Source organism: Mauremys mutica, chromosome 19, assembly GCF_020497125.1.
Source record: "Mauremys mutica isolate MM-2020 ecotype Southern chromosome 19, ASM2049712v1, whole genome shotgun sequence".
Lineage (NCBI taxonomy): Eukaryota > Metazoa > Chordata > Testudines > Geoemydidae > Mauremys > Mauremys mutica.
The window spans coordinates 21,240,145-21,266,331 of record NC_059090.1 but is presented as its reverse complement, the minus strand read 5'-3'; the positions used below and the strand labels follow the sequence as shown (position 1 = coordinate 21,266,331).

At 38.1% G+C, this 26,187-nt stretch overlaps 1 protein-coding gene across 3 annotated transcripts in view; it reads left to right on the top strand.

Annotated features, from left to right (window-relative positions):
- Positions 1–26,187, top strand: part of BRIP1 (BRCA1 interacting helicase 1) — a 189,346-nt gene that overhangs the window by 83,374 nt on the left and 79,785 nt on the right. For all 3 annotated transcript variants that reach the window (XM_044994192.1, XR_006574431.1, XR_006574432.1), the window contains exons 16-17: positions 1,109–1,230; positions 22,345–22,457. In XM_044994192.1, the coding sequence (XP_044850127.1) occupies positions 1,109–1,230; positions 22,345–22,457 (235 nt within the window). The remainder of the gene's footprint in view (positions 1–1,108; positions 1,231–22,344; positions 22,458–26,187) is intronic.

The window sequence follows — 26,187 nt, the reverse complement described above, 5'->3', positions numbered from 1 at the left end:
CAGGTGTCTACAAGCCTGGCTTTGCTCAGTATACCATCCAAGCAGATGCTCTCTGGACATGTTGATTTGCAAACCTGCAAGAGTGCTTCAGTCCATGAGTGGATGGATAGATCCCCAAAATGTCTGCAAAGGTGTTCCTTTCTTACCACCACAGTTAACAAGGACTCTTGTAACAGATGTGTCCTCCAGGGGCTAGGATGCCAATCTGGGGCAACTTCAGGCTCAGGCACTTTGCATATCACAGGAGACTTCTCTCCATATAAATGTATTGGAGCTTTGAACCGTTCATTTGGGCTGCGAAAGTTTTATTACCACCATCAGTAATCAGGTGGTTCAAGTTCATATCAACAACACCACTTCTGTTTTTTCTCTCAACAAGAAGGAAAGTGCAGGGTTGATTCAGCTTTTCCAAAAGGTGATCCATTTGTGAAACTTCTGCATAAAGCACACTTTCTTACCAATAGAAGTTGGTCCAATGAAAGAGATTACCTCAGCAAGATTCTCCTAATTTAACTGCAACAGTGGTCTCTCAGATAGCTGGATCCTGAATTATTCGTATAGTAGACTTTCTGTCCAGTATAGACTCCAGATGTGTACAGTGAATGTAATATTTACCCTGTTAATTTCTGAGCAAAGCCACCATTTTGCAAAGCATAGAAACATATTTACAGTGCACTGTTTTACAAACTTAACCTTATACGTTTTCTTAAAAAATACCCTAAATATCAGTTCAGTCAATACAGCATAATAGTAAGTAAGAGAACAAGAGAATACCATTATTGAAATGATAAATTGAAAGCACTATTGTTATAGGTAGGTACAGTTTTTTCCCTATGATGCACTTCTATATTATATAGTGCCTCTTGCAAGCATAATATGAAAATTGCTAATTCAACACATCAATATCATTTGTCTAAATTATATTAGCTACCATAATACTTCTCTAAAAAAATCATGTGCTTTTATTTCAGCTCACTTTTTTAAACTGATACACATTGCATTATGCTGTATTAATTTTAGTCTTGTCAAAGAATATCATAAAACTGCTTTTTGATAATTGATGATTTATTCCCAAAATGATTGCTAATTCTTCTTTGCTTTGTTCAAGATGGAGCACTTCTTATAGCAGTATGCAGAGGTAAAGTTAGTGAAGGTTTGGATTTCTCTGATGACAATGCCCGTGCTGTTATAACTATTGGTATTCCATTTCCAAATGTGAAAGATCTTCAGGTAGGACATAAACACTTAACCAAAAGATTTGTAACTTAAATTTGTTATGGCTAAAATACGTCTTAATGTATGGAATACTATATTACCAAATTTTGTTCAGGACTCTCACCTGACTTCATTTTGAATTCTTCAGCATGCTTTCTACATGGTAAAATTGAGAGGCTATGTGGCTTCTATTTTTAGATTTTAACACTTGTTAATACTACATACTACAATAAATTTATTTTAAACCATTGTTTGAATACAGCTAGTCATAGTGTTTTTACATTCAAAGTGCCCATTGGCTCCATTTTTACCAGCTATGGTACAGCTTTTCCCCCTTATTTCAAAGGCTATACCTGTTGCACAGATAAAGACTACTCCTTGATTTATCTGATATAGCAGGATATGTGATAGCTAAGATCCAGTATAAATGATGGGGAAAAGATTATTTTTAATCTACTTGAGGTTGTTTCCTAAGAAAATAAATAACAGATACAAATTAAAGAATGTTAAGATGGGTAAAATAGGTTGAGAGGTAAATATATAGATATAACCTAGAGGTGAAAGATTTTCATACATCCTTTCATTGTTATCTTAAAGTTCTTTCATTGTTGGTTGCTGCATGTCCACTCTTCAGTTCCCATTGCCTCCTTCAACATCGCTGTGTGTGTAGCACTCTTCATTTAGCTTTTCCAAAGCGAATGTTGATGCTTAGCTTGCGTCTTTAAAGTGTGAAATTATTACATGAAATGAGCTCTTCCTGGAAATTGAGAACATTGCTTTTTTTGGGGGGGGGATGATGATTTGAGGCATAGATCTTAAAGTGGCTTCTGAATGTAGTTGTAGGCCTAAATTAACTAAATTTCTTGGTCAGTTGGTATCTTTGAGTTGACCAAAATGTCAGCCCCTTACATTGCTGAGAAGTTATTCACGTGAGTATACTCACTGATTTTAGTGAGACTGCTTGTGTCAGTAACTGCTCATCAGTGTGAGTAAAGGGTTCACGTTTAGGTCCATTATGTTTTGTAAAGGGATTAAAAATAATAAAGTATGAAAGAAAGATGTAATGAGTAATCTGAGAGAGACTGACTTGCAATGTATGTACCCATATAAAAAGAGTACCCATTAGACATGTAACTAATACAGACTTTTGGTTCTTTGCTACCCTGATTGTTGTTTCAGTCCTTCCTGGACTGGGGGGTAGTCAGTGGGAAGATTAAGTATTCATGAAGAAGACGAACCTGATGTACTGAGAAAACTCTGGCATAACGCAGACAGGAGCTGTGGAAGCTTTGCCACATAATTGTCAGTGCATCTTAGTCCTCATTTGCAATGCTTGTGTTGTTATAGTTTTGGTCCTTTGTTAATCAAATTCAGTGACAGATTTAGTTCTGAGGGCTTGTCTATACTTCCCGCTAAATCTGCACTGCTGCGATTGATGCAGTGGTGTCGATTTAGTGAGTCTGGTGAAGACAAGCTAAGTGAATGGGAGAGTGCTCTGCCAATCGAGGTTTGTACTCCTCCTCCCTGAGAGGCAGAATGTAGGTTGGCAGGAGAGCGTCTCCTGTCGACATAGCGCGGTGTAGACACCACTGTAAGTCAGTCTAAATTATGTCGACTTCAGTTACGTAACTGAAGCAGCATAGCTTAAAAGTCGATGTACAGTTTAAGTATAGACCAGCCCTGAGTGCTTGTTAAGTCGTTTCACTCCACTAACTGGTGGCATATTTCATGACTCTCGGCCACTCCCCTGAAAGAAGCAGAAATGAGGAAATTCAGTTAATGGACTAATTGAAAACCTGAATAAACACGTCTTGCAGCATGTGGTAGAAGTTGACATGCTTGAGACATATTTCCAGTGGGAGCGAATTCCAAAAACAAGGGCATGCTACGGAGAGTGCCATATCTTTGATATGAAATTCTACGAATTATCTCATACCTGTTCAGTAGAGTTATTCTATCTTTGTACAGCATCTAGCAGAATGGGAACCTGGTCCATGACTAAGGCTCCTAGGTGTTATAGAAGCACAAAAATTATAATTGATTAGTTAGATTTCAGAATACATCAGCTTAAATTTAGTCTTCATACTTTTAATTCCCTTTCCCTTCAACTATACCTCTAGTCAACTTGCTTTATCCATGAATAATATAAAACTTTGACACATCCTCCAGTAAAAAAATTTCACGGGTTGCCTCATGACCAAGATAAATCAGATAACTGCATTACTAAATGATACTAACAGATTTGTATAATCTAACTGAGGAATAAAGAAAATATAGATCAGAGTTCCCATAACTAAAAGTTCTCCAAAGCATCTGAAGCCATTTCTTTCACTGTTCAGTTAAGCAAGGGCTGCCAATCTTAATACTGAAAATCTAAGCACAATATTTCAGTGATCAGAATATGTGACTGCTGTTTCTTTTTTCATATGGCCCTTTTGTAACTGAAGAAATCAGTGCGTTTTCCTTACATGCAATATGATATCTTGCTGTTGACATTCGTTAGTTATAATAATTTAGGAGTATTTACCACTTTTCAACTCACAACATTGGAAGTATTTTTCTTTTACTGCCATAATTGCTTTATGGGTGCCTGATTTACACCCAAAGATATATTTCTACACAGAGTAGAATTTGCTGTTGGTTTACCAGTAGCGAACAGACCAATGGAAGAAGTGTTCAATGTGATGAAAAGTGTTTGAAGTGAAGAGAGAAGTCAAGAGTGTAGGCAACAGCAAAGCTGGTCTTGTGCTCAAAGTGAATGTCAGTGACACACATTCACTGTTTCATGATAAACTCGTTTAGCACAGAACTTACTAGAAAATATCCACCAGTTCCAAGAAATATGCATGTTTTGCTGTTGAGTTAGAAGGTGGCAGGAGCAACATCTGGCCACATTTAAAAGTGTACTTTTGTCTTCAGTATGACTGTTTCACAACCCTAAAAAATATTGCCACCAAAGTGTCCCAGTTTTTATTTTGTAAATATGGCACCATAATAAAATAACATTGTTTGGAAGTGGATTCAAGCCCTCTAAAATGAGGCAATTGTTTAAATACAAAATCAATTTCATTCTCCAAGTACATGAGCATCCTCTTCCATAACATCAAAACTAAGAGATACAGCAATACAGTGGAAAAGATTAGCATTTATGTGTCTGATTAATCTCTGGGCACATATGGATACTAATTAATAGGCCAAGAAGAAAGTCTTTGTAAAAAAATAAAACATTGTGGTCCCTACGATATATAAAGCCAGAGGGTCATCCTTATCAGTATAATCCAAAATAAACAGGGATTTTCTACCTTTTGGGATCTGAGTATACAAAGGTATTTACATTAAAATATATCCGTGTGTGCATTAAATGTTTTATACACAACTGACTTGAATTCTAATTAGAGGTAACTATCTCTACTAAGTGTAGAAGTCCAGAGTTTCCACCCTTACGCTAAAGGGCAGCTGGCATGCCATGAGATCAGTCAGGAATATAGCGGTTGCAGTACCAAATAAACATAAGAACCCATATTATTCAAATTTATTCATAACACTATTTATTAGTGTTCTATGTGTGCCAACTAAACAGTCATCCAGCTGTTGGTTCCTTTTCTTTCCCAGTGATGATAGCCACCACCATTACTACTACATAACTTTGAAAGGTGCTTTATAAAATAACCTCATACAGCTGTACAGAGCTAACAACCAAAATGAAATATCACATAATAAACAAACGGTAGAGTTGCCAGACATTGGTTATAAGTAAGCCAAATCAAACAAACAAGTAATAAGTTTGGACTTGACAGGCCAAACTGACTTAGCTTCTTTAGTTTTTGGGATGCATTCTGCATTTTAAGTGCATAATCAAAGATTTCTTTGTTGTCCAAAATGCATGCGGGGGGGAAAAAAAGTGAATCCTATAAGGACTAGTAAGATTATATTAGTTTAAGGTGCCTGCTAGCGCAATGTTCTTTCAGTGTTTCTAGCTTAATCTTTTTTTTTTTAATCACTTATTTCTCATCCATAATATTTTCCTCCTGGCTAAAAGATTGGCACACAGTGTTTTAAACTCAAAATGTGCATATACTAAAAAGTCTTCTCCTCATTGTAAAGTTAGAGGGGTAATTAGAAATTCTTTATTTTAGAGACCTTTATATATTAAAATGAAGTTTTGCAACACTTATTCTGTAAAGTGGTTGGAACCCTCCCACATTGTCCCTGCAGTAGGTGATCTCCAAAAGTGGGTGATTTTTATAGTCTAAATGGTATTGTATGCAACACTCAGGGCCGGCTCCAGCTTTTTTACTGCCCCAAGCGGATCTACTGCGCCACTTCATTCTTCGGTGGGAATTCGGCGGCTGGTCCTTCCCTCCGAGAGGCACTGAGGGACCCACCGCCGAATTGCCGCCGAAGACCTGGATGTGCTGCCCCTTCCCATTGGCTGCCCCAAGCACCTGCTTCCTGCGCTGGTGCCTGGAGCTGGCCCTGGCAACACTAAACTCAAAGAGGTGAGTCAAGGATAAACTATGATTACCCGTGTGTGTGTGCATATTTAATACATCAGCCAGGTTTGAAATAAAATCTAGAGCCAGACAATACAAATCATTACTGTTCACTAAATACCACATATCAATATTATGTTGGGATATTTTCTGGTTTTAAAAGTTAGATTTAAGAAAACTAAATTTTTAAGCAAGGATAAAAACACTAGCTGCCAATTGCAAGTCAGCTGAACCTCTGAGTATATATATTTAGATATGCCACTGCACAAAGCACCACAGTGATCAATTCTAGATGAGAGAAGGGCATGCACCAGTCTCTTAGCATCAGATCTGAAGAGCTGGCTGGTGCATGGCAATGCTCCTAAGATAATACTGGGAAAGCTAGTTATTATTGTAGACATGTTGAGCAAAAGGCAACTAAGGTTCAAAGTGACATCTAGTTAGCACTACTTCTCTGTAAATTCATTTGAGGAATGCTTTATTTTGTTCCTAGCTTTATGTTTGTCAGATATTTCAGAAAGTTCTGGATCAGCCTCATGTATGTTACTCCTTTTGCCACTAGAGCTCAGATTGTCACCTTTATGGTGGCAGTTGTTCTCTCTGAAGATTCTGAAGTGCACTATAGTGCAGGAAAGAAATGAGGCACTCCAGCTGTTATAATTAAATTGGCTGATGATAATGAAGGGCAGGTGCCAAAATCACAATTCTCACTTGGAACTGCAATTCCTATTTTGGAAAGATTAAACACTTAGTATTACTGATTGAGATTAAATAAAGTTAACATAAAACAGATACTCTAGATTCATATATTCCCTTTTCCAGACCTGTTGAATTTATACAGAATAATACACACGCAATATAGTAATATAAGACAGAAGCTAGTTTGCTTACAAAAATTCTGACAGCTGTTGATTTGGATTAACAGATGCAAACTGTGGTTTGCTACCACAGTCTTCGTGAATCAATATACATAACCCCAAAACTAGAAAGGATGTTTTTAGCCTATTTTCATTCTTTTCTTTTAATGCTTTTAAATTCTGCTGAGTTAATTTTAAATGATCAAAACACTGGCGCCACTAGCACCTACAGGTTCATAAAATGTGTATGTATTGCCTACAAAATGCATATGAAAATTGGAGTGCCAAGCAATGCTGATCTCTAGAATACATTCATGACTTTAAGCAGTATTGTGTATGATAGAGGTTCTTAGGTAAGTGCATAGGCAGTTGGGCCAAATTAAGCCTTAACCCATTGCCATAAATGATTGAGCTTTGCTGGCTACGTTACTGCATTTTACATTCGCAGTTAGCATCCAGAAATCACAAGTCCTATTGCCAAGGGGTTAAATAATACTTGGTCTGCAGAGAAATTGCCATCCTGCTTATGATGCAGATTCATTTAATGGTTGTGCTCATTTATTCAGGCTTAAGTCCTTTTTCCTTCCTTTATGGGCTGGGGCAGCGGGTGTCCTACTATGGAGTTTTCAGGCATTTGAGACCACGCATTTAACTACTCCTACCATGAAACACTGAAAACAGTGTGACAAAGACAATCAGGAAAAATATAGAATTTGTGCTGATCCCAAAGATAAGAATCTTGGAATATCTCCGCTTCTTAGTGTTTGCCGTAAGTAATACATTGCGATGGCTTTCCTCAAGGCCAGTTTATCTAAATATTTGTGATCAGTTTGCATCAGAGTTGGACTAAGGCACTGTTTTCTTTGGATACTGCTAATTTAAGAATTAGAATTTGTTTTAGGCAGGTGAATGCATTACTACTTGAGTCAGAAGCTAATTTACTTTCTCGAATAGCTGATTTGACTTGAGTCACATGCGGATCAGTCTCTGATATTTAGTCCAGTTGTTTGTGGGATATAGGAGGGGTGTGGGAATTATTCTATCCTCTGAAAGAGATTGATAATACATTCCACTCTCACATGGCTATTCGTATGTGTCATTTAAATATTTTGTGTGTCATTTAAAAACTCAGAACGAAAACGAGAGCATGTTTTAAAGCAGTTGGGAGCTAGAATATGATGCTTTATATTAGAAATTGATATAGCAGTTATGTTTGTAAGTGTATAGAAAATCTTTGATTGCTCAGATAGACAGCCTACATATTGTAGTGTTGAGCCAGACTTTGCCACCCTCCTCTGTATTGAGTAGTACTTTATTATGCAATAACCCTACTCAGAGTTGTTTTGGCTACCAATATGTTTCTGGGTGAAATTTAAAGGTACTGGTTTTAACCTTTAATGCCCTAACGTGTTTGGGTCTTGGTTACTTGAGAGATCACCTTCCCCCCTTTCCCTCCCCCCCCATGTCATTTGACTTTGGGGAAGCCCTCAGGCTGGAACTCCCTCATAGTAAATGAGAGGATGCTTCTGACAGGTTATTCTCCTTGACAGGTCCTCTACGGTGGAATTCATTTAGCTCCTTAGTCCAGCAGAGCCCAGATTTTTGACATTCAGGGGATGCTTCCTTGCTTGCAGGTATCAAAGGAAGCTCGAGGTTCACAAGTGGAGTTTAGGATTGTGGTCCTATGATATAGTTGGGTAGCTTTTCTGTAGATTTTGTGGCAGTCAATTAATTGGAAAACGGATGAGCTAAAAAGTATTGGAAATTATAAAACTTTCTAAGTGTGTTTCAGATTTTAGGAGATGTTTTGAATAGGCAGCAGATAATTAATAATAAATATAATAAAATAATAAAGATATAGGTCACAAAAGTATATTGCTATTTAACTATCTGGAGATAGAACAGAGACTTTAGACAATTAGAAATATGCTGAAGACAGAAGATACTGGAATTAATTCTGACTTCCTTTTAAAAAAAGGAAATGCAAGTGTTGAACATTTGTTAGGCAAATCCCTAAAGCATATCATCTAATGATTTTCTCTGTCACTAAAAATTGTCACTGGTGCTTTATGGAAATACAGTTGCAAGTCAGGTTAATAAAAGGCCTCTTCAGGCTCAGTCCTACAAACCCTTACACTTGCACATAGATCCTACTTTTCTGACTGATCCCATTACACTAATACTATGTGTAAGCGTAAGGGTTTGTAGGATTGAGGCCTTAGATACCAGTGTTTTAAACTGGCAGTTTGGTGTTGGCTCATCTCCACTGCTAATATAGCTTGTCTCTGATCAACCTGCTTTCTAAACATGTTTTATGATTTGTAATTTGATGCTAATGCTAGTGAACTGTGTTATTAAAGAATATAAATAATGTGACTGAGAAGGCTGTGTCATCCCAAATTCATGTTGTTTGATGCTAAAATAATTTACATTAAACTTTTGTTGTATGTTTGGAATTGTAATGTTATGGATCCAATCCTACAGTCTTTACTCAGGTAAAAGTCTCATTGTAAAGTATGCAGTATAATGCTAAATGTAATTTTCTCCATATCATTGGAGAAAAATATAAGGTGCTACTTCAGGTAGTTAAGGATGAGAGGAAAAAGGTTTTCAAATAATATGTTCAGTCCACTTAAATAATGGTAGAGATTTTAAATTGTAGTTCGTATTATGTACTTAATCTGTTTGTTTGAAAACAAGATCCCTTTTAGGCTATTATTTATTATTTATTTATTTTGACTCCCCCCCCCCCCATTTGGCCCAATCCAGCATTCTAGGCACATATTGTTTTAAATGCATTAGTTTAGCAGTCTAAACCTACCTTCTTCATATTATGGAAATGAAGATAATTAAGACTTGGAAGAATACTGGACAGCAATAAAAGAAAAAGAAGATGTTTAGGACAAGGAGACCATAGGACCAATTCTGTATTATTTAAAATGCCTTCATATCGTTTAAGAATCAGGTTGCTACAGCAAAAATAAAAAGAGAAACATTAAAGTCCTATGTAAAGCTGTGGTACTTTCAGTGGTAGAGTTTGGCTCTAAAGAAGCAGGAAAATATGTTTCAGAGCCAAAACTGACTTCTTTGGCTGTGACCAGGATTTCCTCTGCCTACCTCAGGGACCTGAAAATAGAGGTAGGAAAATTTGATTTTGGAGCCAAGTGTGACTTGTTTAGTTCAAGTCATAATTTACTGTTCTTTCTTTGGGGGCCTGAAAATAAAGAGACTTGCTACGAAATGTTGATAATGGGCAACTCTGATAGTGCAAGCATTAACCTAACTTTCCCAAATAGGATTTCTCGACTTCCCAGATGCTTTTTTGAGCATACTACAGGAGAGCATAATTTATAATTGTATAACAGTTAAGTGAGACCTTTACTCAACCAAAATATGTAGGAAAAACATTCAAACCCTTTTATGTGAATATGTGTAAAAAGAAAATAAACTGGATAACACTACACTTTCTATGCATTGATATTATTCAACAACTGGAAGAGGGTTTGCCTTATAATGAGAAACTTAGTCAGCTGCTATGATTTGAATATAAATTATGAAGGCAAATATCCTTCTTATTGTTTCCAGGAGTGTAATCTGTGAGCCATGATGGAACACATTTGAATTTCATTTTTCATTGCTATGTACTCAGTATTTTAATGTAAAAAATTCAGTTGTACAGTTGGGGTTTCTTCACTTCTATGAAGAAGGATCAACAAATCAAAACTGGTGACTGAAATTTCCAGTTAATAAACAGCAACTTCTCTTAATATTTAAACTTATTTCCATCCGTGTCTCAACCTTTTTTAGCTTGTATTTTTTCCCTTATTGTTCCTCGTATAGGGAAAGAGAAATTTACACTAGTTAAATGCTGACTGAAATACATTTTTATTCTGAATGAAAATGAAGCTTCTGTTCTACATGATAATATTGGTTCATTTTTCTTGCACTAGTGTAGACTATTTACCACTTCATGGAAGCAGTTATGGTCCTCATTTACCTATGACTTTCACACTTGAGTCAATTAAAATCAGTTAATAAAAAACAGATACTGTGAGCCATGCAAATACTAATATTAAATAGCTAAATCCTAGAATTAGGAAATTTTCATTTTTAATCCCATCATGTTTTGGGAAAAGTAAATAGTCATTTTAAAATACAGGAAAATTGATACATAGTTACAGTTTTTTGGAAATTTTGTTGCAAAGATTTTTGGCATTATTTGAATACTATACAATGAAGTTTAAAGCGTCTCTTTAAAATGAAACTGGATGTTTTATTATTGCTCTACAGTTTTGAAAGTTCTAAGCTGTTTGTTTCTGAACAATTTTGCTTTAAAAGGAAAACTATCAACTTGGAAATTGTTACTGACTTAAAATAGTATATCTGCTGTAATTACAAGAAACACCATATGTTCAGTATAACTGAAAACCCCCTTGCAAAAAAATAACTTTTTTGCTTACACTAAGTGATATCAAATGCAAAAGTGTGGTCAATTTCATTGTTTCTTCTGTACAGTCAGTTTCTCCCTTGCTGAAAAGGGGCAAACACTAACGGGATCATAAAAAACCCTTATAAAAATTTTAAAGGAAAAATAAACATGAGATACTGTTCAAAGGGTGCTCTTACAGAAGCTGGTTTAAAAAAGAATATTAAGTCATCTGATCTAAAGGAAGGGCCCGTGAATAAGGATATGAGTGCTATCCATCTAGATACTCATGTGCCCCCCTCTCCTTTCCATCACCATACAAGTATATTTAGTAATAAATTTAATAAAATACCTTCTTAAAATAGTAAAGGTTGTGATGAATAGATTTGATTTTTTGTAGAGGATTGCAATGCACAACATTATATTAGCAAAGCCCCCAGATTTACAATAACAGTGATTGGGGGACATAGTTTGAAATTTCAAGAGGCATATATTCAGATTGTGAGTATTAAAAGATTACTAATTATGTGTGTGTTACGTTTTCAAGGTGACTGGCATTATGTGATTGTCTTGCAACCAGGTACCATAAATTATTTCAGCTTGTTATTGTAAAGCAGCGGTCGGCAACCTTTCAGAAGTGGTGTGCCGAATCTTCATTTGTTCACTCTAATTTAAGGTTTTGCGTGCCAGTAATACATTTTAACATTTTTAGAAGGTCTCTTTCTGTAAAAGTCTATAATATATAACTAAACTATTGTTGTATGTAAAGTAAATAAGGCTTTTAAAACGTTTAAGAAGCTTCATTTTAAATTAAATTAAATTAAAATGCAGAGCCCCCAGACTGGTGGCCAGGACCCGGGCAGTGTGAGTGCCACTGAAAACCAGCTTGCGTGCCGCATTCGGCACCCGTGCCATAGGTTGCCTACCCCTGTTGTAAAGTATAGTAACAATGGCAGTGGTTACTGAGGACTGTGGTATGTAAAAAATCGCATTTTGTCAAGGTGGTTGGGAGGATATTGCTCTTGTTCTCAGTTTTTTTTCTCTTTGGAGGAAAATAAGTTAAGGTTTAGCCCACTTAAAATACCAGATGTAGACAAAATTTTAGCTCTGGCATGTGAGCCACTTTTTGTGGAGAGTGTGGCCAAAAAGGAGTGTTAAAACTTCAGAGTGCTTTTTGTTTTTGTCTCTAAAATTTTAAAAGCCATTCAACAAGTGTAAGCTGTGCTTGCTTTCAATTTTGCTTATTAGCCTGAAGCAGAAAGAAATTTTAGAGAGACTATACACCATTTGCCTTAAAGAAATTTTTTTTGCAAATACTGAAAAATAACTCCTCTCCCACCATTATTCCCAGTACTAATTATGCTGCAAAAAGTTTTTATGTAAATAAAAAATTATGGATAGTAGAGGCTGGGTTTTTGGTAACTATCTGCAAAATTTTGTAAACTATAGAATTCCTCTGGCTTAGAAAGATAACATTTAAGTTCAGATTATCAGACAAGGCTGGTGGATGGCATTTCTCTTCTGTTGGTGCAACAGTAATGTCAATATGTTGGCGCAGATTAAGAGAGTCATCCCTAAATATATCCCTCAGTTAAGCCTTTGGATAAATAATAGAGCAAATCAAAACTTTTCTTTTACCTTTAATAGTTTACTTTTCTGATCCATGAAAAATTCCAAAGTGATTTTCTTGTGTTTATCTTGTCCTTAGCAAGTAGTGTTGACCTTTAAGTTTTTACTTTACTGTCAAAGAATGTTGAAGGCTTTAAAAGTGAAGCTATCACCTTGGGGATTTGTAAGGATGACTGACACTTACCACTTCACCTTAGACGCAGTGGCACTGAGCGTATGCAGCAGCGTTGTACCTCAAGGGAAGCTGTTTGATTTTTTTCACTTCTGCTTCACTGGAAATGGATTGAATTTTCTCTTCAGAGGAGAGTTTTGGTTGCATTAGATTTTAATCAAGTCACTTGTTCACAGTCCCTCAAAGCCTACAAGACTGAGATGAGTAGATGGGCCTGGGGTGAATGTGCTAGATGATTTGTCAAACCGCAAAACTTCAAGATCTCTGAGATGCCACATGCTGTCGTTGACAATACTAAAAGTGTTCAGTGGCTCTAACATTATATAAGCCTTTCCTACAGTCTTTGTCACTGGGATTAAGAGTGAGAATACTTGGGAATGAATGAAGTGCTTCAAGTGAAAAGGCACTTTGTGGATCAAAAATAAGAGAAATATGTCTCTTCACATGTAGTTGTTAATACTGTTCTGGCACAGAAAGATACATAGAGAAATGATAAGATGCAGGAGGATAATAGTTGTCTACAGGTGCTCCCTCATATTTATAGTTTTGAATTATGGGGTTAGTCTATCAAATTGCCTCAGTGATTTTTTTCTCTACAGCCTCTCTTCCCTGTTGTGACTTTATCTCATTCTATTTCCATTCTGCCAATTTCCTTGATTTTTTACTAGCTTTGATTCCATCTCCATTACAGGAGACATTGGCCCCCATGTACTGCTCCACTCAAATCCCATGAACTCCACAGCCCAATCATTTTTGAGTTGTACTGTATGGAAGAAGCAGTCTGCAAAATGCAAGAGATTTGAATGATATGGTGCTGTGTTCTGGAGCTGCAGATATAACCACAGAGATGAGACCCTTTCTTCTCGATTACTGTTACAGAAAAAAACCCTAAAATGTGTATGTTGGAGAAGTTGAGATTTGCATGGTGGGGACTGGGAGGTCCCTGACGTTCTAAGTGGCAGTCAAAAAAAGGGAGTTGATTACTTAAAATATTTTGGAGTTCAGATAGCTTTGCACTATTCGTGCTCTTTTATTTCACATTCATGCCCATACATTAAGGCGGATAATTTTTGTGGGCCTTTTAAACCTTTAAAAATAAATTAGATTTAAAAACTGCTAATGTCAACTTGTGAAATATTTATGCTCGTGTAGTAAGATTAGTTTATAGCCTCAGTAAGCTTCAGCCACTAGAGGGCGATATGATTGCACACAGTTGAGCCTGTCTGATTATCCAGCCCAAAGCAGTGCTACAGAATACTGTGGGTGGCGACAGAGAGAGACAGCCCAGCATTCTATAGATAACCAAGCAATACAAAGACTTGATCGTATCGAAAGATAATATTGACCCTTAGCATATCTTTAAACGCTATACACACATGAAGATTTTTTTTAAACAGAAAAATGTGGCAATTGTGTGTGAAAGTGAAGTAGAATGATCTGTATTAAGTAATCTGGATTTTATCTTTAGCACTCTGCAAGGTGTTCATTGGTATGATTATAAAACAAGCTATTCTACAGCATATAAAGAAACTGGTTTGACAGGTTACAAGTGATACACATTTGCATATTTCAAGCCTTTGTTTGCCCATGAAATGACTGCACCAATTTGAAAGTAGTGTCCTACTGTTAATATCTCAGTCTTTATGGGTTAACAAATTGAGACTGTGTGTTTAGATACAGCTTTTAGTGAACCTACTGAGGAGTGAAACGTGTTCTGTGATGTACCCTGGTCTTTACATGTTCACTATTTAGTCTTAGGGTACGTCTACACTACGGGACTATTCCGAATTTGCATAAACCGGTTTTGTAAAACAGATTTTATAAAATCGAGTGCGCGCGGCCACACTAAACTCATTAAATCGGTGGTGTGCGTCCATGGTCCGAGGCTAGCGTCGATTTCTGGAGCGTTGCACTGTGGGTAGCTATCCCGTAGCTATCCCATAGTTCCCGCAGCCTCCCCCGCCCCTTGGCATTTCCGGGTTGAGATCCCAGTGCCTGATGGGGCAAAAATCATTGTCGCGGGTGGTTCTGGGTAAATGTCGTCAGTCACTCCTTCCTCTGGGAAAGCAACGGCAGACAAGCATTTCGCGCCTTTTTTCCCTGGATTGCCCTGGCAGATGCCATAGCATGGCAATCATGGAGCCTGTTTTGCCTTTTGTGACTGTCACCGTATGTGTACTAGATGCCGCTGACAGAGGTGATTCAGCAGCGCTACACAGCAGCATGCTTTTGCTTTTGCATGACAGCAGAGATGGTTATCAGCCATACTGCACCATCTACCAATCCATAAATTGGTAATAAGATGATCATGGCTACCAGTCCTTTTGCACTGTTCCATTTGCTGCTGTCATAAGTGCCCCTGGCTGCTCTTAGCCAGGGGCGCAAAAGCCAAAATTGGGAATGACTCCCTGAGTCAATCCCTCCTTTTTGGTATCTAAAAATAGAATCAGTCCTGCCTAGAATATGGGCAAGTGTACTAGAGAACCACTGTATCAGAGAACCAGAGAGCACAGCTGCTCTGTGTCAGATCCTACAGAAATTATGAGCTGTATGCTATTCACAGGGGGTGCTCCTGCAACAACCCCACCTGTTCATTTCATTCTTCCCCCAGCCTTCATGGGCTACCGTAGCATTGTCCCCCCACTTGTGTGATGAAGTAATAAAGAATGCAGGAATAAGACACAGTGACTTGTTAGTGAAGGCAGCCTCCAGCTGCTATGATAGTCCAGACAGGACAGTAAGGAGTGCATCCCTCTGCTAGTTCAGGGGCACTTGAATCTTTTCTTTACACATGAAGGGTGGGGGCTGATGGAGCTCAGCCCCCTGTTGCTATGACAATGATGGATATCAGCCATATTGCACCATCTACCAGGAAAAATTAGGACCAGGCGACCTTGATCGACCTGTCCCAAGCAAGTTGGTATGGTTACCAGTCCTTTTGCACTGCCCCATGTGCCAATAGGCTGATGATGAGGACGGGTAGCAGTCCTATTGTACCATCAGCCACCCATGGCGGGGTGGGAGGAAGGATGTTGTTGTTGAGTGCTGCACCATCGCGTCTATCTGCAGCATTCAGTAAAGATAGGGTGACATGTAAAAGAGTCAAGACAGGATTGTTTTCCCTTTCACTTCTGGGGGTGGGTGGGGGGGGTGCGTAAATTGCCTAGCTATGCCCTGACCCACCGCGGACACTGTTTTTGATCCTAGAAGCATTTGGAGCTCAGCCAAGAATGCAAATGCTTTTCAGAGACTGCAGGAACTGTGGGATAGCTTGAGTCCTCCAGTCCATGAGCGTCCATTTGATTCTTTGGCTTTCCGTTACGCTTGCCACGCAGCAGTGCGCTGAGTCCCTGCTATGGCGTCTGTCTGGAGATATTTAAAAAATGATTTTGAATTTCGTCTTCTGTAACGGAGCGCTGATAGAACAGTTTTGCCTGCCCTTACAGCGATCACGTCCGCATGGTCCATGCGGGAGCTCTTTCTTTATTTTGATTTTTAACTGCATCACCACCCGTGCTGATCGGAGCTCCACGCTGGGCAAACAGGAAATATTCAAAAGTTCGCGGGGCTTTTCCTGTCTACCTGGCCACTGCATCCGAGTTCAGATTGCTGTCCAGAGCGGTCAGTGGTGCACTGTGGGATACCGCCCGGAGGCCAATACCGTCGATCAGCGGCCACACTAACCCTAATCCGATATGGTAATACCGATACTAGCGCTACTCCTCTCGTTAGGGAGGAGTACAGAAACCGGTTTAAAGAGCCATTAAAATCGATATAAGGTGCCTCCTAGTGTGGACGGTTGTGGCGTTAAATCGGTTTTACGCTCCTAAAACCGGTTTAAACGCGTAGTGTAGACCAGGCTTTAATTGTTACAGATGTTGTTACTTCTTTTGAAGGAAAAAATGTTAAATGCTACACTGTTTAATGCCACTTCTACTTAAAAAAAATTTCAAACAAAAAAGAAAATAAGGGATATGATGTCTTTCACTTTCCTACATTCGCAAACTTTTATGGTCACTTGGCATTCATCAAGAGGGTGACAAGATGGCAAGTATGTTCTGAACGAGTATGAAGACAGACCCTAACTGGACATGAGATTTTAAGAAGATAGATTTAAGACCTTTTTTTTTTAATATATATTTTGCTTTTTAAATCTGCGGCAGATGGATGTAGGGGAGGGAATATGTATGTGTGTACCCATATAAATGCACAAATATATTGGTAGAGTGTCAATATTTGTTCAGCCTTATCCAATCTGGAATCATCCTATCTCTAGTCTCTTTAGCAGTGACTCTCAAAGCACTACCAAGTGATACTATAAAGAAGGTGGCAGGTTTCTGGTCAGGGTTTTCATCAGTGCTGCCTTTGGTGTTTACATTTGTGTCATTACAATGCTGAGTTGTTGCCTTGTCTTCAGTGTTCTTTCTGTTGTGTATCAGTTTGTAATTTAAAAGGGAAGATAGAGAACAGTTGGAAAAAATAGTTTCTGAAGTGCTGTTATATCTAAGAGTGAGCCTGACTTTTTAACTTTTGGCAGAGACCCAGTTTGGTTTTTTTTTCCATTTTAGCAAAATATAGCACTGCATTTGGTTAAATAAAATACTGCCTCTAAAAATCTTGAAAATATGCCAGATAAAATAAAACACAACCATACTGATTTTGTCTATTTAAGTTACTCGGCATACAAGATCTTGTACTTTAGTTTAGCCATTGAAATTTATATTGTGATATTTATACTGATACTTGTGTTTATGGTATGCTGATATTGAACAGTAAACGCTCCTAATGCACATTCTCTCTCTTCCAGTTTGGTTTTGCTATAAACTGTTTAGGTCTAAGGCCCTATCCTTGGCTGAAGATAAAACCATTTTGCGTGAGTGTCTGGTGGACAATGTGTTTATTTTTACTGAAGTAAAGTTTTCTTAATAGTTTTAATCAGTAGTTTTAACAGATTAGTTCTTATTCTTATTTATGGGTTGAACTCTTAGTCCTAAAGAGCTTATCATGAGTGAATAAGACAGTGTAATATTTCTCATATATATTGTTTATGTGACGGTATCTTAAACTTCTAGTGTCATATGCACTTATATTCACCTCAGTTTTATATGAAACTGCCATAAAGGGAAACTTTTTTTTATTTACTGAACATTAAACTAAAAGTATACAATTTAAAGGATAAAATGTTGCTGTGGCTAGATCATCCCACCGTTGTTTTTCTCCAGAAGCTATTAATTCATAATAAGCTGCTATTTGCATGCCCTAATGTTATATATTAAAATGTTTTGGGTTTTGTTAAATTAAATAAATGTGCTGCTCTCTGACACAGTGCAAGTTAAGGCACTCTACAGGTTTCTGCATGTAACTCTGTAAATAAACCTCCACTCTGACGTTCCACACCCCAGCTACTCTCCTAAGCAGCACCTCAGCACATGGCCCATAATGGAGTAGTTTAATGCTGTTTTCACCATGGGCTAGCCAGGCTATTATTTCTTGTATCACCTGAATCAAAGATGAATCCAGGTCTTCGCAGGTGAAGCATTGTCATTTCACCTAAACCATTCTCCATCACCCTTCAACACCATCCCCAAAAGAGCTTGTCTAGTAAAATGCTTTTTAACTTTCTCTATAATTAGCCTTCTGCTTTAGGAAAGCATTGTAAAGTACATTTGAATTGTAATATAAACTGCCGCAAAATCTCTCCAAATCACAGTAAGCAAAGTTTGTTTATGTCATTTAGTTTTTGTTGAAACTCAGCAAATTTCTCAGTTAAACTTTCCATAATGGGGGAAAGTCTGTCTAATTAAGCATTAAAAGAAAGAGTAGTTAACAGGTATAATGTTGTTAGACTTCAGCTAATGTGACTGTGACCATGACCTCCCAGATAGATCAAAGACTAATCTCTGTGACAGCTGCAAGATGGCAGAGCTTGCCATAGGCCTTCTGCTGCTGCTTGCTGAAACTATTTGTCTGTAAAGCATGCCTGATAGCTAAGAGTATATTTTTAAGGATGAACAGGTAAAAGTAAAAGGCTGTCTTTTGACATTTTAACTAATCCCTTCTAGCCTGTGGTTTACTGCACATTTAGGATATTTGCTAGCAGGAGAGACTGGCTTTTTCACATATGCATCATGTCATTTCGAATTGGGTGTTGATTTGATGCCTGATAATGCAGAGTTATACAATGAAATAGATTCTGATTGGTTTAAAATGACATGCACTGGCCTTTTACCTTTACTAGACTTATAATGAATCCTTAACCCTCAGCAATCTAAATAGTCACTTCATGCTGAAACCTGATCTTTAGAGTGAGAGAAACGGAATACTTTATTTGTCATCCATTGTTCATATAATTAATATATAGACCTCAATATTTGTTATCTGATGTGACAGTGTTTTTGCTGACTTTATTTATATGAATATACCTCTGTGTGTAGATGTGACACTGCCTGCAATAATTGTAATTGGTGTAAAACAGAATGACAAGTTATTCTAATATTGCTTTACTAAGACTTTCAAAGTAGCAAGAAACTATAGAAATGATAAATGTATTAATGTTGACAAAAGCCTTTGTGAAGAAATCATGTTGAGAAATTTATCATGAGATTAAGAGAACTATGAAATACTTTCAGAAGTATTTTGTGACTGTTTCATATTTTAAAATATTCATTTAGCTTTACCCACTTCTTAGATTGTTTCCTACATTTTATTCTCCACCTCAAATCCTTTAAAAGTACTGTCTTTGGTTATTCTAACTGCGATTACATGGATGATAATACACAGATATGTGTAATTACAGTTTAAAGTTTTTTGTAAAGAATTATATGAATGTTTACAAACTATTTGGGGGAAAAGGCTTCTGTGTGTTTCAAAAATAACAAAGGAAACCTTATGCACCAGTCAATAAATTCTGAGTGACTGGAACAAATATTAAATCTGTGAAATCAAACTGAATTTACTTTCTGGCTGTAAAGATTGAATTTGTAAATTTGACAGGCTGTTTCAAAGGGCATAAGTAAACAAAATAAAATTTCTTACCCAAATTCAAGTTGAAAGTTACCTGTCAGATGTGGTTAGAAGTCTGCTGTTTTCTCTCCTGAAGCGTGTCCTTTTAGATGTCAGTTTAAAAAGGTTAATACTGTGCAAAAGAGCAGTGAAAAGAACCTTTCTTGTGTAGTTTTATGTCTTTTTTTAAACCAATACATTTTGAAAATATATATTGGAGCTGGATATATTTTCCAAATAAGAGATCATTCTTCAGATTCTCAGAATGGACCTTTAATAATCATTATCCCCTTGTTTGAAATGGGATGGCAAGGGCTTTCTCTTGTAGCTGATATCAGCACTGCTCCTTGACTAGCGAGGAGAGGTTCCATTTACCTGGGGGAGCAGCCTTTTTCCTCCAGGAGGCTTACCACTCCTTACTGACCCCAGCCCTGGAGACCCTAGCCCTCTTCTCTAGCTGGCAACATACTACACAGCTGCTCCAGCAGTCCAGGGTGTATGTAAAGAAATGCCTTTGAATTCAGATTATAGAGCAGAAATTTATTATTTATTTCATTTACTTTCTCCTTTTCTTTTTTAAAAAACATCTTAGTACTTCAGAAGTGTTCCCTCCTTTGCCCAAATATTACATTTACTTCCCATGCATGCTGTGGTGATTTAGATGTATTAGTCCCAGAATATTAGAGAGACAAGGTGGGTGAGGTAATATCTTTTATTGGGCCAACTTCTGTTGGTGAGAGAGACAAGCATTCGAGCTTACGTAGAGCACTTCTTCAAGTCAGTTCTCTCAAAAGCTTGTCTCTCTCACCAACAGAAGTTGGTCCAATAAAGGATATCCTAGGACTGACACAGCTACAACTACACTACATACAGTTTATTTTCTGCAGTTCTGCCAGGTGTTGAGGGAATTATTCCCAATATTAAACCGTTGCATATGTCTGTGTATTCCTTGACAGAAACTAGCTGTGTTTGATACGAGTAGATGTGTTCCGGTAGCCTGGTAAGCTTGGATGGTATGTGATCTTAGCAACTGGAGTACTCTGCTGCCTGCTGTAAGGAATGAAATGAGGATGGTGTTGTATAGCATGGCAAAAGTCATAGTGCCTTTCAGTCTCAGACTGCTACTTGAAAATGATGGACATGACCAAATTTAGTGATTATCCTTCTTTTACCAGCAGGCCACTGAGGTCTGGATAAACATATGATTACTGTATTGTGAGTGATAAGCTATTACTGAGTGAACCACATATTACGTATGAGTAAAATGAGCAGAGTGAAGAACATGAATTATGCCTGAAAAACAGAAATATTATTTAGAATTTTAATAGAGAGCAATCAATCAAGTAAGTTTTGGATATTGTAGTGTTTTAGATCATTCATGGTTAAGTAGATACAATTTCTATTTGTAGACATAAAAGCTCAGAGTGATTACACAAATCCTTTGCAATGTTCAACTGAAACAATGTTCAGTATTGTAAACTTTATGTAGAATATATAAAAATTCTTACTGCCTTTTATTAGGTCTGTTGATAAGCTAATCTGTAATTTCTCAAAGACTGGAAAATAGGTCCTAAACTCAAACTGTATTTTTTAGAAATTACAGCATCAACACTTGCTGTACAACTGTTTAGTCTGCAGAAGAGAAGAATGAGGGGGGATTTGATAGCTGCTTTCAACTACCTGAAAGGGGGTTCCAAAGAGGATGGATCTAGACTGTTCTCAGTGGTAGAAGATGATAGAACAAGGAGTAATGGTCTCAAGTTGCAGAGGGGGAGGTTTAGGTTGGATATTAGGAAAAACTTTTTCACTAGTAGGGTGGTGAAGAACTGGAATGGGTTACCTAGGGAGGTAGTGGAATCTCCTTCCTTAGAGGTTTTTAAGGTCAGGCTTGACAAAGCCCTGGCTGGGATGATTTAGTTGGGTTTGGTCCTGCTTTGAGCAGGGGGTTGGACTAGATGACCTCCTGAGGTCCCTTCCAACCCTGAGATTCTATGATTCTATGAACTGAAATATATAAACACTGATGAATCTATACAGTAAAACACGTGTCCAAAATTATCTCCACTTTGCACATTCTAAAAATTTGTGATAAAACTTTCAATTATGAATGTTATGATATTTTTGCAAAATGAGAGCTAGAAGCTTAGTATTAAAATATTATTTCAATTATATTTGATGAACGGTGGTTCTTATGCAAATGACACTAATACTAGCTATTACCAGGCACACAGCTCTGCCTTTAGTCTGAGACAGCGCTAGTCTAATCTTAAGCAAAGAATGGTCATTATCCTTAATTGGTTAGTGGTTTGTTGTGAACAAATAGGATCTGAGATGGGACCACCAAACTCATTTTCATCTGTGGTTTAAGCAGGGCTTAGATGAAATTTCCTCTAGAAAGGAAGAGATTTTTTTAACACAGTGTTCTATCTAACAGCCTCCTCCCTCACTCTCTCATACCCAATAGATTAACCAATTTGGTGTGTTTTTAATTTTACTGTATAATTTTGCAAAGAGAAATATTTTAAAATAATATTTTGACTTTATTTTTAGGTTGAGTTAAAGAGGAAATACAATGACCAGCACTCAAAGACAAGAGGCCTTTTACCAGGGAGCCAGTGGTATGAAATTCAAGCTTACAGAGCTCTCAACCAGGCACTGGGCAGGTCAGAGAACAGAATATTGTTTAAATATTTTCATTTTTAAACTCCTTTGTCGAGCATGATCAATCCCTCATTCTTAGCACTGGAGGTATTTTTGCACGTCATCTTCATGTTATCCTTGGAATTGTTTAAAATACAGATATTCAGATTTCTGCTTTCTTCAGATAGGCATCAAATCTAACTGTAAGGGGTTGCCATAAACACGTCAAGCAAATATTAATTAGGAAACTGTATTGCCCTTTTAAATTCAGGAACTCTTTCATATTTTATAGAGCAATTAGGGCCATGGAAGTATCAAATGCAAAGATTTCCGACTGACGCTTAAGTCAGTGGGTATCTTTCATTTCAAAGTAAATACCTCTGTGAACTATAATTCCTGCCTTGTAAATATTTCTGCCCTGAATACTCTATGGACCAAATGTCTTGTAACAACTAACGCGGTTAAAACTGGACTGACATCTTGCAAATCAAGTGGCAAGATATTTGGCAAGCTGGTGTTTGTGCTGAACAAGGATTGGGGAGTGAGAATGTAACCAAGCTGTTGTCCTCAGTACTGCTTTAAAGAGATTGCATGGTAACTGGGTTCCTTTTGGCATGGCTGCTGTCACTGAGACTTTCTGAAAGAGTAGTGTTTATTGCAACTAATGGAGGTCAAATTTGAGGGGAGGTCTACACTTGCAGTGGCATATAGAGTAGAGACACTAAACCCACAGCTAGAATGGGTATAAATGGCCGTGTAGCCAGTGAGGCACTGCTTCAGCAAGTGGAGGCCTGCTAGAACCCTAGCATATATATTGGCTTTCTACATGCCCAAGCACCACCTCCCACATCCACACTGCTATTTTTAGCAGTATAGTGTCCTGCTGCCAGAACCTTTCCCGGACTGCAGTGAAAGGCTCTGGCAGCAGGGAAAGGCTCTGGTGGGGCGGCAGCAGGGAAAGGCTCCAGCAGTGGAAGCTGGCAGAGCCTTTCCCCACTGGGGGGGGAGTCTTTCCTGCAGGGGGGAATGGCTCCAGCAGCAGGAAAGCAGCAGGACACTATACTACCAAAATTAGCAGTGTAGATGGGGAGGCACAGTTTGGGTGAATAGAGAACCTATATAGTATTGTAGTCGCATAGATACCTCCACCCTTCAGACGTGTCTTTACTCTTCTTGCCTAAGCTATGCCTCATTCGCTATGCTGCTGTTTATACTCATGCTATGGGGCTCTGCAGGTATGTACTCTACATACACAGCACCGAGAGAAGTGTGCAGGGCAGAAGTACCCTAAATTTGACTTACTACAGCATGCGAGGGATATATACAATGGGTGGGGAAGGGATTGGGGGAATATGGTGGAGAATAGTAAAAGATCATGATATACATACTCATTGTTAGCTACCTATCTTGTTAATTTCCTCTTGGGGAGTGAGAGTAATTTAAAAATAAAAAATTTTAGTTCCAGGAGGGTGCAAGAGTGGTGATCAGTGGTGGAAGACTTACTGAAGGAAGTGAGTTTGAGGAAGAGAGTTTGGTTGTGTAGTATACAGGCAGGGGCGGCTCCAGGCACCAGCGCAGCAAGCGCATGCCTGGGGCGGCCTGCTGGTCGCTCTGAGGGTGGCAGTCAGGCTGCCTTCGACGGCATGCCTGCGGGAGGTTGCCGATCCCGTGGTTTCGGCAGCAATTCAGCAACGGGTACACCGAAGGCACGGGACCGGCGGACCTCCCGCAGGCATGCCACCGAATCCGCATTACCAGCAGACCTCCTGCAGGCATGCCGCTGAAAGCCACCTGACTGCCGTGCTTGGGGCGGCAAAATACATAGAGCCGGCCCTGTATACAGGATATTTTGTCTGTCTAAAAATATAGACATTTTTCACTTAAAATCTGTTGCTAAAGAAAGGTCTTTATTGTATGACTGACCATTTAAATGGATGCACTTTAACCTGAGCTGAAAGGGAAAGACAGACTCCCCTACTGGTGTATTTGGAAAAGCCTCAGTTGCATGCAAGGGAGAATAATTCTGGTTTATATTATAATTTGACCCAGATTTTATTATATTGAGCCTTGGAAAAGAAAAGCCAGTACATTTCAGTGCATTTATAAAAAGACAATATAAATCAAAATACAGTATTTGCTGACAGTCCTAGAAAGTGGTTGCCGCAGATATGTAAGCTTCTTTCTGTAAAAGAGTCCTGCAGGGATTGAAGTGAGCAGAAGCATGTTAGTCTTGAATCTGGCACTTTTCTCTTAATATAGTGCTGTTACCGTATATGAAGTAACATAAGTCCATGAAATGTAATAACAACCTTTGGGAATATACCAGATGGTGTGCATGACCAGGTGACAACTGGGCGATGAACTCCTTGCAATGCTGCTTTACTGAAAGGGTGGGATATGTTTCCAGTAGATATAATTCATTTAAATGGCAAGTTAAAACAGCACTTATTAAACCACTAAAAAATGAAAAGCTCGGAAGGAATCTTTTGCCTTGAATTGTTTTGTTAATTTTTTTTTTCATGGGAGGCTTTAAAGATATTCAAGAAAAAATTCTTTGCTGAGCTAGTTATGATGCTGTGAATTAGAAGATCTGGATTCTAATCCTATCTCTAGACACAGTGATGTTGTATATCCAATCAGACTTCTCTTTGCCTCAAGGAGTCTGGTGGCACCTTAGGGTACGTCCAGACTACCTGCCGTATCGGCGGGTAGCGATCAATTTTTTGGGGATCGATATATCACGTCTCATCTAGACGCGATATACTGATCCCCAAACACACTCCCGTCGACTCCGGAACTCCACCGGAGCGAGCGGCGGTAGCGGAGTCGACACGGGGAGCCGCAGACATCGATCCCGCGCGGTGAGGACGGGAGGTAAGTCGGAATAAGATACTTCGACTTCAGCTACAGTATTCCCATAGCTGAAGTTGCATATCTTACATCAACACCCCCCACCTCCCAGTGTAGACCAGGCCTGAAAGACTAACAGATTTATTTGGGCATAAATTTTCTTCAGAAGTGAGGTTTTTCTTCTTTCCTTTTCTTACACAAAAGCTTATGCCCAAATAAATCTGTTAGTCTTTAAGATGCCACTGGACTCCTTGTTGTTTTTGTGTATATAGGCTAACACCGCTACCCCCGATACTTTTTGCCTCAGTTTTCCTTAATTTGTAAAATGAGGATAATAATGTTTATGTATCTCTCATGGGATTGTGTGGTCTAGTTAATTTATTTTTGTGTAGTTCTTTGAAAACCCTTATCTGAAAGACACTGTAGAAGATCAATATATTATAAAAATAATTATTGCTTTCTATAAAGGAGCACTTCAGGATTGTTACAGAAAGCCACTTTTTAACAAACTTTTAATTACAGAGTCAACAACCATCATTACCTTGCATCTTGATTTTTTCTTTGTATAGAACCTTATTTTATTAAAACCTTGACAGAAAATACTAAAGCAAGTACATAGTTTTATAAGTCTTTGTACAACCACACTCAGTGCATTCCCATATCTTGCCCCTACATTCTTCTCTACTCTCCTTTCAGTAAAAGCAGCAAAGAGTCTTGTGGCACCTTATAGACTAATAGATGTTTTGAAGCATGAGCTTTCGTGGGTGAATACCCACTTCGTCGGATGCAAGTACTCCTTTCAGTACTTATCCTATCTTTCCCACAACAGTAGATTGCCAAACAAATAACGTCTGTTGTAAGTATTAGACATCAAGTGCTCAGTTTGTGAAATAATGTGTGACC